At 46.1% G+C, this 11308-nt stretch overlaps 1 protein-coding gene across 2 annotated transcripts; it reads right to left on the bottom strand.

The window, feature by feature from the left end:
• Positions 1 to 737: 737 nt before the first annotated feature.
• Positions 738 to 6634, bottom strand: Creb3l4 (cAMP responsive element binding protein 3 like 4). 2 transcript variants are annotated; one of them, XM_021158548.3, is made up of 10 exons: positions 6616 to 6634; positions 6045 to 6144; positions 5513 to 5747; positions 5235 to 5356; positions 2178 to 2273; positions 1940 to 2046; positions 1778 to 1846; positions 1607 to 1691; positions 1331 to 1427; positions 738 to 1200 (listed from the first exon to the last, which is right to left on the bottom strand). In XM_021158548.3, exons 2-10 carry the CDS (start codon positions 6138 to 6140, stop codon positions 1010 to 1012), a joined length of 1098 nt encoding a protein of 365 aa, XP_021014207.1. In that variant the 5' UTR covers positions 6141 to 6144; positions 6616 to 6634; the 3' UTR covers positions 738 to 1009. The 2 variants fall into 2 exon arrangements, with proteins under 2 accessions (XP_021014207.1, XP_085691830.1); XM_085835704.1 differs by lacking the exon at positions 6616 to 6634 and adding an exon at positions 6327 to 6415 and having other exon boundaries at positions 741 to 1200.
• Positions 6635 to 11308: the final 4674 nt, after the last annotated feature.

Raw genomic sequence — 11308 nt, 5'->3', positions numbered from 1 at the left:
TTTTTAAAAAATAGTACTTTAATATGGGGAAAGAAGACCTGGGTACAGTGAGAGAAGAGAAACGATTTTGCGAGTAACTATTACCTCTTCCTTTTATTGCTTTAAAATTGTTTTAGATTTATTTATCTTTTGTGTGTGCAAATGGTTTACCTGCATGCGCACGGACCATTTGCATGTCTGGTTGGTGCCTTCAGAGGTTAGAACAGGACATTGGATCTTTGGGAACTGAAGTTATAGATGGCTAAGAGTCACCAAGAAAGTGCTATGAACCAGATCCAGGACTTCTGTGTAACAATAAATGTTCTTAGCTACTGAGCCAGTCTGCCATCTTTTATATAAAGTCTCTGGGCTGGCAGGGAGGCTCAGGTATTAAAGATGCTTTGGTGCAGTGGCTAGAGAGATGGCTGCAGTTAAGACAGCGTGCTACTTTCTCAGAGGACTGTACTTGGCTCACTGCTACCAGCTCCAGGGGAATCCATTGCCCATATGTTATGGATTCACATAGAAACACATACACATAAATAAAAATGTTAAAAAAATTTTTGTTGCATAGGCCTGATGACCTGAGTTTGATTCTTAGAATACGTGGTGGGAGGAAAGAACCCAAAAGTTGCTCTTGGACCTTCACATGTATATTATACTGCATATATATATATATATATATATATATATATATATATACATATATATATATATACACACACACACATATATGTATGTATATATATAGTAATACACACCATACTTTATACACAATAATAAACACAATTTCCAAGCTGGATATGGTACTATATACTTGTAAGCAAGTCAAGAGTTCGAGACCAGCTTAGTTTACATGGTGAAAAACTTGGGATAGAATTTGAGCTAGGAAGTTTATTTCCAAGTTAAAACTTGTTTCCCTTTGACCTTACCACAAAGAAGAAATGAAATCACAAATGTATGACAAGCATTTGAGGTGCCCTGTCACGTGATAAAAGGTGATAGGGGTGTGGTGTCTTGTGTAATTGGCTTACATCTCATCTGCATGCACCATTCCCCTCATCTGTCCAGTGGGTCTCGCCTTCACTCGCATCTTCGGATGTGTCTTTGTTGAACCATTTGTAGTTGGGGCTTCAGGTAGCTCCTCCAGTTTGGACTTTAGCACTGGACTCTCCAGGCTTTCTGTTTCGTTCTCGTGAGTCAAGATATTTCTGGAAATCACTGAGGAGAGAGGGTGATGGTAGACCATTTGCTTGGGTAGGAGACTGGCCCAGAACTCTCCTACTTGTTGACTGTTCTGGAGAATTGTTTCGTGGCTCGTCCTTGGGGCTGCTGTACTCTTGCCTCTTACCTCCATGAAGCTGATAATCCTCAGGCCTAGCTTCTGATTGACCCTGAAAGGGGCTCAAACTGGGCAGGATGATGAGAGCCAGTGAAAAAAGAAGAATCTGAAAAGGAACAGGAGGGTACTTGGGCTTTGGGGACAACAGAGGAGGAAGGCATAGGGAATAGAGGGTCATTGAGGTGTCATAGTTTGGAGAACAGGGCTGGGCAGGGCAGGTGTTACGTGGAAGTGTGGAGGGTGGCAAAGGTGGCAGAGGGGGAGTAAGGAACATGCTGATGGTACCAGAACACAGGTGCTGGTCTGGGCAGCTCTGCTGGAGGTCTGAGCAGTGAGCTTCTGTAACTGGCGGACCTGTGCCATCAAGAAGCTAGGAGAAGAAGGGAGAGTCAGCCCGAGAACGGCTTCCCTGTGACTGGCTCCTGCCCTCTCCTCCATCCAGACACTACCACTCACATGTTCTGCCTCTCCAGCTCCTGGACCTTTCTCTGTAGTTTCTGATTCTGTTCCGAACAGGCTGCCACTCTAGGGAGTGTGGAGAAGCAGAACAAGCTTGGCAGATGGCCCCTTAACATGCTTTGGTGAGAGAAAGGGGGCCCAGACACCACCCAAACATACCTGCTCTCCAGCCCATCTATGTATTCTTTCTTCCGCCGCCGGCTGTCCTGAGCTGACTGCTTGTTGCGGATTTTCCTCCTGATCTTCTTGAGTATTCTCTCCTCTGCCTGGAGGTTCAGGGTGTTCAGTGCTAGACCCTTAGCCTCCCACAACTCCCCAGATGTTCCCTGGGATCCAGGCTATCTAGAGGTTGAGTGAAGCTTCTGTGATGGGGACACCCTTTGGGGACCAATGTTACCTTGGTGAGGGGCAGGTGAGAGGGCAGAGTAATCCCTTCTTGCGCCAACAGTTGCTTTTCTTCATCTGTCAGGAACAGATGATGTTGGCAGGACGGCTGGGAGGAGTGACAGAAGATGAGTGGGGTCAAGGTCACCTGCTTCCAAAGCTCAAACTGCCCCTCTGCCCCAACCTGCTTTTAGAAGAGGGCTTTCTGTCTGCACTGAGTGATAAGGTAAGGTCAGAGCAGAAAGGTCATTCAGGAAGGTTCCATGGCAAGCCAAAGGGCCTTCCTGAAGCTGAGGAGATAGAGTGAAGGTTTTTGTCCACACAGAATCTTGGCATTACATTACAGGCAAGCTAGAGAAGGCCTTTTCTGGTATCTTGAGACAATCAGAAGAGAAATTGTATGAATTCACTATGATGAGCTTGGTTGGGTTTCCTTATATCAGGTAAACAATTTAGCCATTAACTTCCGTTTGGTAAACCATGTGGTAGCCTGTCAAGGGCAGGTGCGTGCAATTTATCATCCCTGGGCTCTAAGCTCCACCTGTTAGGTCAAGCCACTCACCCTCAGACAAGGACTTTCCTTCCTTCCTTCCATTTATTTTTATCTTATGTGCATTGCCATTTTGCCTGCATATATGTCTGTGTGATGGTGTCAGATCCCCTGGAACTGGAGTTACAGGCAGGTTTGAGCTGCCATGTGGGAGCTGGAAATGGAACCAGGATCCTCCTGCTCCCAACCACTAAGCTACCATCTCTCCAGCCCCAAGAGAAGGAGTCTCTAAGGATAGCCAGGCTGATTTCTTAAGCGGAGTGTGTGGGAAGCGTAGATGGTATCTGGTTAAATGGAGCCATCAGCTGAAGATCCTGCCTTCTCACTGACAATCCAGTTATTCATTTCATGTGTGTGTCTTTTTGTATATCTGTGTGGGCATTTGTGGAGACTAAAAGATAACTTTCAGAAATGAGATTTCTTCTACCATGTGGGTTCTAGGGATCAAAATAAACTTGAAAGGCTTGACAGCTAGTGCCTTTAACCACTAAGCCATCTGGCTGGTCCTAATATTCGTCTTTGAAAGATTTACAATGTTTTCAACTTTTTGTTGTTGTTTTGGTATAGTTTTTCAAGACAGGGTTTCTCTGTGTAGTCCCAGATGTCCTAAACTCACTCTGTAGAGCAGGCTGGCCTCAAACTCAGAAATCCGCCTGCCTCTGCCTCCTGAGTACTAGGATTAAAGGAGTGTACCACCATGCCCAGTTTTTTTTTTTTTTAATTTTATGTGTATGAGTGTTTACTTGTATGCCTGATGCCCACGGAGGCCAGAAGAAGATGTTGGATCCTTGGGACTGAAATTACAGATGATTGTGAACTGGACTTGAACCTGGGTCTCTCGGCAAAGCAGTCAGTGCTCTTAACCACTGAGCCATCTCTCCAGCCCCTGGGTTGGTTGGTTTGAGATAAGCTGTCTCTGTGTAGAGTAGGCTGGCCCTGACTTTGTGGTGCTCTTCCTGCCTCGACGTCCCCAGTGCAGAGGTTTCCAGTGTGTGCCACCACACTCACCTTACGCTTCACTTTGTAATTTAAGAGTAACTTAGGCCGGGCAGTGGTGGCACACACCTGTAATCCCAGCACTTGGGAGGCAGAGGCAGGCAGATTTCTGAGTTCGAGGCCAGCCTGGTCTACAGAGTGAGTTCCAGGACAGCCAGGACTGCACAGAGAAACCCTGTCTTGAAAAACCAAAAAAAAAAAAAAAAAAAAAAAAAGAGTAACTTAATTTGGGGTTTGGGACTGGCAAGATGGCTTGGCAGATAAAGCATTTGCCACACAAGACTTACATACAGTCTGAGTTCAATCTCTGGAATTCATTTAAAGGTGGAAGGAGAGGGCCAAGTCCAAAGTGGTCCTGACTGCCATATAACCCATGGCATATGTGTGCTCTCCCCCTCCCTTTCATATAAGATACAATAATAAAGGTGTGTGTGTTGGCAGGGGAGGGAGGATCATGGTGCATGTGACCAGAGGCCAAAGAGATCCCACAGGTACCCTGCTGTATCAGTCTCCACCTTATTCCTTTGTGACTGAGTTTCTCGCTGGCCCCAGAGCTAGCCTGGTGACCAGCAAGCCCCTATGGTCCTGTTTCAACCCCTCATAGCATGGGGGTTAAGGGACTGTATAGTCGCTTATGTGGTTGCTGGGGATCTGATCTCCCAGCTCCAGTCCTTGTGCTTACATGAAAGGGCTCTTGACTCATGACCCAGCTCTCTGCCTCTGACTTTTGCTTTCTGATGGCTCTTGGCTAAATCACTTCCTTTCCTAAAGGAAAAAAATTTCCCCTCCAAGTGTTTTAATAGCATGTTTCTTCCAATCTCTCTAACCAAGATCTCATGAGAATGAAGCATAGAGGGCTTAATCTAGAAATAAAACAAGCACAAACCCTGTGCTGATATACACACCCCTACTGTGGCTTCTGGTCCCAGCTTCAAGCATGGTTTGAGAGGTTGGCTAGGACTCTGCTCCCTGCCTTTGGACACAAGGTGCACAGGGTAGAGAGAGGACTATGGCCCGAGATTGGCCTCTCTCGGTCTGCACAGCAGGAGTGTCTAGCCTATCATCTTGGAAAGGTACATGATAGGGTACTCCACTACAGCACTGGACACAGGGCAGTTCTTCTCGTGCAAGCACCTGCTGCTGCTTCGCTATCACCCTGTCCTCATTAGCCAGGTGGATTCCCAGGGGTCCTGTCCCAGTTCCCTTTCCTGAGCAAGGCAGAGAAAGTGGCTCTGACTGATTGATTGTAAATGCACACTGGGTCTAGAGCTCTGACAGGCTCCCTCATCACATCTGCTAAGACTTAAATGGTTCCTTACCACTCTGATCCCCTATAGTTCTCCAGCCCCTACACTTTCTGGCTCTTAGAATTGCTTGTTTCTCCTTGGCCTTCAAAACCACTGCTACCAAAAGTGGGGCAAACCAGTTCCTCATTAGTGTCTCCTCCCTTTTCCCCTACACCCCCACTCATATGAGGGCATGTATACTGGGGGAACACCAGTTCTGGCTGGCGTCGAGACTTACCATGGCTGTAGGAGGTGCTGGGGCTCTGGTGCTGACCCTAGGCAGGATATGTCTATGCGAATCGGAGGGCAGTCCACTGACTGTGCAGGCATCAGGGACCATAAATGCAGGGGTCCACTGATCTGAAGAAAGATACAGAGACTGGGACAAAGGAGTCAGAAGGCTGTGGTAAGGGCGGGGACTGGGCAGTGGCATGGTTTGGGAACCTTCTCCCCTTAATCTCACCACAAGGCTGGGCCTGAAAGGGCCATTGCCCTATTTCCAAAAAGTACACTGACCTATCTGGATAGAGATGAGTCCGAAGGTTGGCTCAGCTTCCTGCTGAGTTCCCTGTAGTGTCCCTGCATCATAGACAACCTCATAGAGGGCAGGGGAACTGGGAGCCTGTTGGGCAGGGGAGCCAGGATCTTCAGAGACCCCACTGTCACTACCAGGAGATGTTTCTGAGCAGTGTATCATATTGGGATCGATAAAGAGGTTCAGGAAATCGTCAGGTTCACTCTTCTGAAGGCCCTATAGGAGGAGAGGGTAAGCATGTCTGCAAAGAAGTACTTTGACAGTCTTACCTGACAGTAGTCTTAGATCCTTAATGCTTCAGCTTTGGTGCTATCCCTTCTTGGACATAGAAAGAGTAACAATACGCGTCTATTTCGTGGGCTCTATTATGAGAACTCTTTCTTTGTGACGACTTAAGGCTTCTAGTCAGAGTTCTCTCAACCTAACTCCCACTTCCATTGAACAGCCTGGGCTACAGCCCCTACTCATCTCCCAGCTTTGCAGCCCCTGTTCTTGTAGCCTGGTCACCGGGACCTTTGATGCGGGACCGTTGAATCCCAGCTCCAGGAAGGATCCCGTCGAGAAGATATCTTCTGGGGGTTCCAGCAACTCAGGGCATCCGAGCTCCATGTTTCTGCACGGGAGGGAAAGTTATAAGGAAGGTGGTGGCTGCCCTCGCCTCTGAAGCTACGGGCTCCTTGGCATTTTCTCCTTTAGTTAGTCTTTTCCTCTGCTCTCATGAGGCAGCCCCTCGTAGGAGAACACAGTTCAGGCCTCATCTTTTGGGTTCAGAAAAATAGCCCCACTGGGTATTACCTTTTTTAATTCTCTTTAATTGTTGTTCGGAGAACTTTGCTCTGCCAAACCAGCCTAGCCCGCTGAAGCCCCAAACACTACACCTTTTCTTTCCACCAGGATCTGTATCCTGGTCCTGCCCAATCAAGCCCCGCCCACTACGCTGTCCGTGGAGTTTGGGGTAGGAAAGGGTGGGGGAAGGGAGAGGGTTGGGTTGCACCTGGGCAGGAACCACTGTCGGGACCTGCATCTGGGAGTAATATTAAGACACTGTCCAGGTGCAAACAGAAATAAAACTATAGGTACCCACACCCTTTCTGTCAGTTTTCTCAGTGCTAGTAGATCTTGCTGCGGGCTTGATGTCTCGTCAGCAAAGAGTTGAGATAGTAGTGACTGGTACACAGGATTCCTAGGTGTCTGTTTCGAAGCCACAATCTTTACAAGTGGTAGACCCATCTCAGGGTAGAGAAAGAAACCAAGATTTTGAAGGCACCCTCCATCCCAGCTCCAGCCCCCTGCGCCACAAGGCATTCTTCCACTGGTGAATCCTAATTGGGCATTGAAGACTTAGAACCGGGTTTCTAGCCAATGGCTGACTATCTCGAGGCTCACGCCCTCGCGATTAGCAACAATAGACCAGCAGAAAAGAATCCCAGAAGTAATTTGGCAGGGCTCCGGGTTCCAGCCAGAGGCCCCTGCTTATATTGTAGGAAAGTTGAGCTAAAGCTTCCGTGCTGAGGGTAAGAACCGCACAGAGGTTGTTTGGGTTTGAGTTTGTTTACCTCGTGGTTTTGAGGCCCCAAGTTATTACTTAGGCAGACCTGTAGCCTGTGGACCAGGCCTCCACTTTCTGGTAGCCACCTGTGCAATCGGCCTATGTGGATCCAGGAACTGCGTTACACATTGCTGCACTTTGGGGACCCTGCTAGCCCATGCAGGGACACACAGGACAGGGAAACTGCCATGCATTAGCCAAACGTTTACTTTTGGTTTGAAATCTTATTGTTTCCTTAAACTATTAGTTTTATGTATAGTTTTGTGTTTTGAAACAGGAGTGAGGAGGTCTCATTTCTCAGGGTGGCCTCCTGAGTAGTTGATACTGTATCAGTGTAGCTTGAAACCTGTTTCAGAGCGTTGTGTGGGAGTGCATGACAGTAATTTTTTTTTTTTTTTTTTTTTTTGAGATAGGGTTTCTCTGTGTAGCCCTGGCTGTCCTGGAACTCACTTTGTAGACCAGGCTGGCCTCGAACTCAGAAATCCGCCTGCCTCTGCCTCCCGAGTGTGCCACTACGTCCGGTTTATGCCAGTAATTTTAATGCCCAAGAGGCTTACCAGAAGTGTCTCTGCGGTCAAGACCAGCCTGGGCTACATAAGATCATGTTTCAATTAATCCCAGCATTCAAGAGGCAGAGGCAGACAGCTCTGGCCTCAAGGTCTACAAAGTGAGTTCCAGGACAGCCAAGGGTACACAGAGAAACCCTGTCTTGGGAAAAAAAAACAAACAAAAAAACCCAAAACAACAAAACCACAAACAAAAAACCCCAAAAGTACCAAATATCTATTCAGTGATGTGTCCAATAAGTTCTATTTTTCTTACCTCACACTTAAAGCTGCCTTCTTGTCAGAAAGTATCAGATGGTGGAACAATATTAAAGGAGAGTTGGAGGAGAGTTGATGAAAATGAGGCTTTAATTTTGAGCTGTTTGCTTGTTTGTTCATTTTTTTTTAAAGCAGGATCTCATTGTTTATTCTGGCTTGTTCATTAGTTTTGTTTTTTTGAGGCAAGGTATCACTGTGTGTTCCTAACTTGTTTGTCTGTTGTTGTTTGGGTTGGTTGAGGCAGGGTCTCACTGGAGTTGTGAGATCATTATAATTTCCTTTTCCTTCCTCCTTTCTCTTTTCTTTTAGTGTAAGGGCAGACACTCACAGGGATTAGAGGAGAGATGGCTCACATGCCACTCACTGATCATCATGGAGGCCAGAGGACAGCTCTCAGATGTCAGTCTTCTCTTTTAACCATGTGGATACTGGGTATTGTGAAGTTACGTGGTTTAACCACTGAGCAACCTGGTATCTTTTCTATTTGTTTGTTTGGTTCTTTTGAGACGTGATTTTACTCTTGTTACCAAGGCTGACTTCATTGTGGAAATTCTCCTGCTTCAGCCTCCCAAGAGCTGGAATGTAAGGAGTGAGTTATGACACCTGTTTGAAAAAATTGTTATCATCAGCATTGTTCTGTCTTGTGATGTACAACAAACAGCTCTACGGCTCAAAGAGCATGGAGTATTTTGTCAGTTTTAATAAGGAATCAGATGCTCATGACAAAAAATAGTGATTCTAAGATTCAGGGTTTGTTTTGCCTTGAGCTAGTGTCATCAGTTATGCACTTCAAGAAAAACAGTGAAGCCGGGCGTGGTGGTGCACGCCTTTAATCCCAGCACTAAGGAGGCAGAGGCAGGTGGATTTCTGAGTTCGAGGCCAGCCTGGTCTACAAAGCGAGTTCCGGGACAGCCAGGGCTATACAGAGAAACCCTGTCTCGAAAAAACTAAAAACAAAGAAGAAAAAAAAAATATTTGACCAAGCCACTGGTACAAACTGGAAGGGAGTTAGTGTGTGTTGACAGCTGAGCAACAACTATTATATATAAGCATTTTCACTTTCTCATATTGCTCTCATAGCAATTCAGCTTAGCTTGTTTGTTTATTTTTGTTTTGTTTTGCTTTGGTTTTTCAAAACAGAGAATGTTACAGGCCAGCTAAGACTATACAGAGAAACCCTGTTTTGGGGTACAGGGGGATAAAGAAAACAAGTAAGAAAAAAAAAAAAAAAGAAAGGTGGCAGGTGGTGCAGGGAGGATAAAGAAAGAAAAAAAAGAAAGAAAGGAAGGTGGTTAAATGCCCTTCAGGAGGCCGAGGCTTCCAGGCAGGCTGCTACATGCAGAGATGATTCAGTTGGAAATAAACCAGGCTTCTGTTCCTGCTAGGACTGTTTGGAACTTCTGTCTTCATCTCACTTAACATCCCTCTTTTTCCCTGAAGGATCAAGGTTTGCAGAGGAAAAAATAACTTCCTTAGTCTCGAGTCAGATGAAGGTCAAGTTCAAGAGATCTGTTTAACATGGAGACGAGAGTCAATAATGAAGGATGTAGTTTACAGTTCAGCTTCACTGAGATGATACTCTTCTGTTGGAGAATCTCCTACTCTCAAGAATTCTGCCCAACTTTTTTTCTTTTCTTTTCTTCTTTTTTTTTTCTTTTTTTTGTTTTTCGAGACAGGGTTTCTCTGTGTAGCCCTGGCTGTACTGGAACTCACTCTGTAGACCAGGCTAGCCTCGAAATCCACCTGCCTCTGCCTCCCAAATGCTGGGATTAAAGGTGTGTGCCACCACGCCCGGTTTACAGACTGATTTGATTGCTGAGAATCAAACTTGCATTCTCTGGAAGAACAGCAAACGCTATCAAATGTTTCGCTGGTCTCTTTCCAGTCCCCTATTCAACTTTTTTTTTTTAAACATTTATTTATTATTATATGTAAGTACACTGTAGCTGTCTTCAGACACTCCAGAGGAGCGTCAGATCTCATTACGGATGGTTGTGAGCCACCATGTGGGTGCTGGGATTTGAACTCAGGACCTCCGGAAGAGCAGTTGGCGCTCTTAAACGCTGAGCCATCTCTCCAGCCCCTTAAAGATTTATTATTATATGTAAGTACACTGTAGCTGTCTTCAGACACTCCAGAAGAGGGCGCCAGATCTCGTTACGGATGGTTGTGAGCCACCATGTGGTTGCTGGGATTTGAACTCTGGACCTTCGAAAGAGCAGTCGGGTGCTCTTACCCACTGAGCCATCTCACCAGCCCCCTATTCAACTTTTAAAAGATTTGTTTTAAATTATGTGTACTTTTATGTGTGGGTATGTACACAGGTAGGAGGAAGCCATATTTATTTGGTCCCTGTAGTGGCTATTCCTGGTTGTCAACTTGACTATATTTGGAATGAACTACAATCCAGAATTGGAAGGCTCACCAGTGACCCTTATCTGGAGGCTTGGAGATCCTTATCTGGATCTTGGTATGGAGATCTTGAGCCATAGTCGCTATGGATTCCAGAAGATTAAATCTCCGAGTTTAAGGAGATTTAATCTGGGCTACACCTTTCATCTGGGATTAAAGGTGTGGTGGAACACACCTTTAATCTGGGCTACACCTTCTGCTGGAGACAATATAAGGACATTGGAAGAAGGGAGTCTAGCTCTTGCTCCTGCGCCTGCTTGCTGCGTGAGACTGAGTAACTGCTAGATCCTTGGACTTCCATTCACAGCTGCGACTGAACCATTGCTGGGAATTGGGCTGCCGACTGTAAGTCATCAATAAATTCTTTTACTATATAGAGACTACCCATAAGTTCTGTGACTCTAGAGAACCCTGACTAATACAGTCCCCATGGAACTAAAGTTAGAAGCAGTATGAGCTGCCTGACATGTGTGCTGGTCCTGGGCAAAGTGCTGCAAACAGCACTGTCTGCTCCTAATTGTTGAGCCAGAACTGGCTTCAAATTCATAAAGATCCTTGATCAGCAAATGTTAATTTATTTTTATTTGTGTGTGTTTGGTGCTACTGGACACAGATTTGGAAGCCAGAGAATAACTTGTGGAAGTTGGGTCTCTTTCTACCTCCTGGTGTGAGATCTAAGACCAAAATAACAGATAAGTAGTGACCTAGTTACAGCTGCAGCTGAACGCCAGATCTGCCAACAGCAGGGACCAACGCTGAGCCCTGGATACTGCACCATTCCTTGAGGTGACCAGCCAGCAACCTGGTGGCAGGTTGACGACACTGGACACTTTCTCCCTGGAAAGGACAATGTTTTGTTCTTATTGGAGAAAACACTGGATTTGCTTTTCCTGATTCTGCCAAAACCACCATCCGTGGCTCCGGCCAATCCTGCTTCAGCCTCCCAAGTGCTAAGGTTACACGCCCATGGTTAGAAATCAAATGAGGGCTGG

This window comes from Mus caroli, unplaced genomic scaffold (genome assembly GCF_978045245.1).
Source record: "Mus caroli unplaced genomic scaffold, Mus_caroli_1 scaffold_3, whole genome shotgun sequence".
Taxonomy (NCBI): domain Eukaryota; kingdom Metazoa; phylum Chordata; class Mammalia; order Rodentia; family Muridae; genus Mus; species Mus caroli.
This window is presented reverse-complemented; position numbering and strand designations above follow the sequence as displayed.

Coding starts and splice junctions, on each gene's coding strand:
- Creb3l4 (XM_021158548.3), bottom strand. CDS start 6,140: ATGGAGCTCGGATGCCCTGAGTTGCTGGAACCCCCAGAAGATATCTTC. Junction 5,748..6,044: donor TCAACGGTCCCGCATCAAAG/GTCCCGGTGACC, acceptor CTCCTCCTATAG/GGCCTTCAGAAGAGTGAACC. Junction 2,047..2,177: donor CTCACCTGCCCCTCACCAAG/GTAACATTGGTC, acceptor CTGAACCTCCAG/GCAGAGGAGAGAATACTCAA.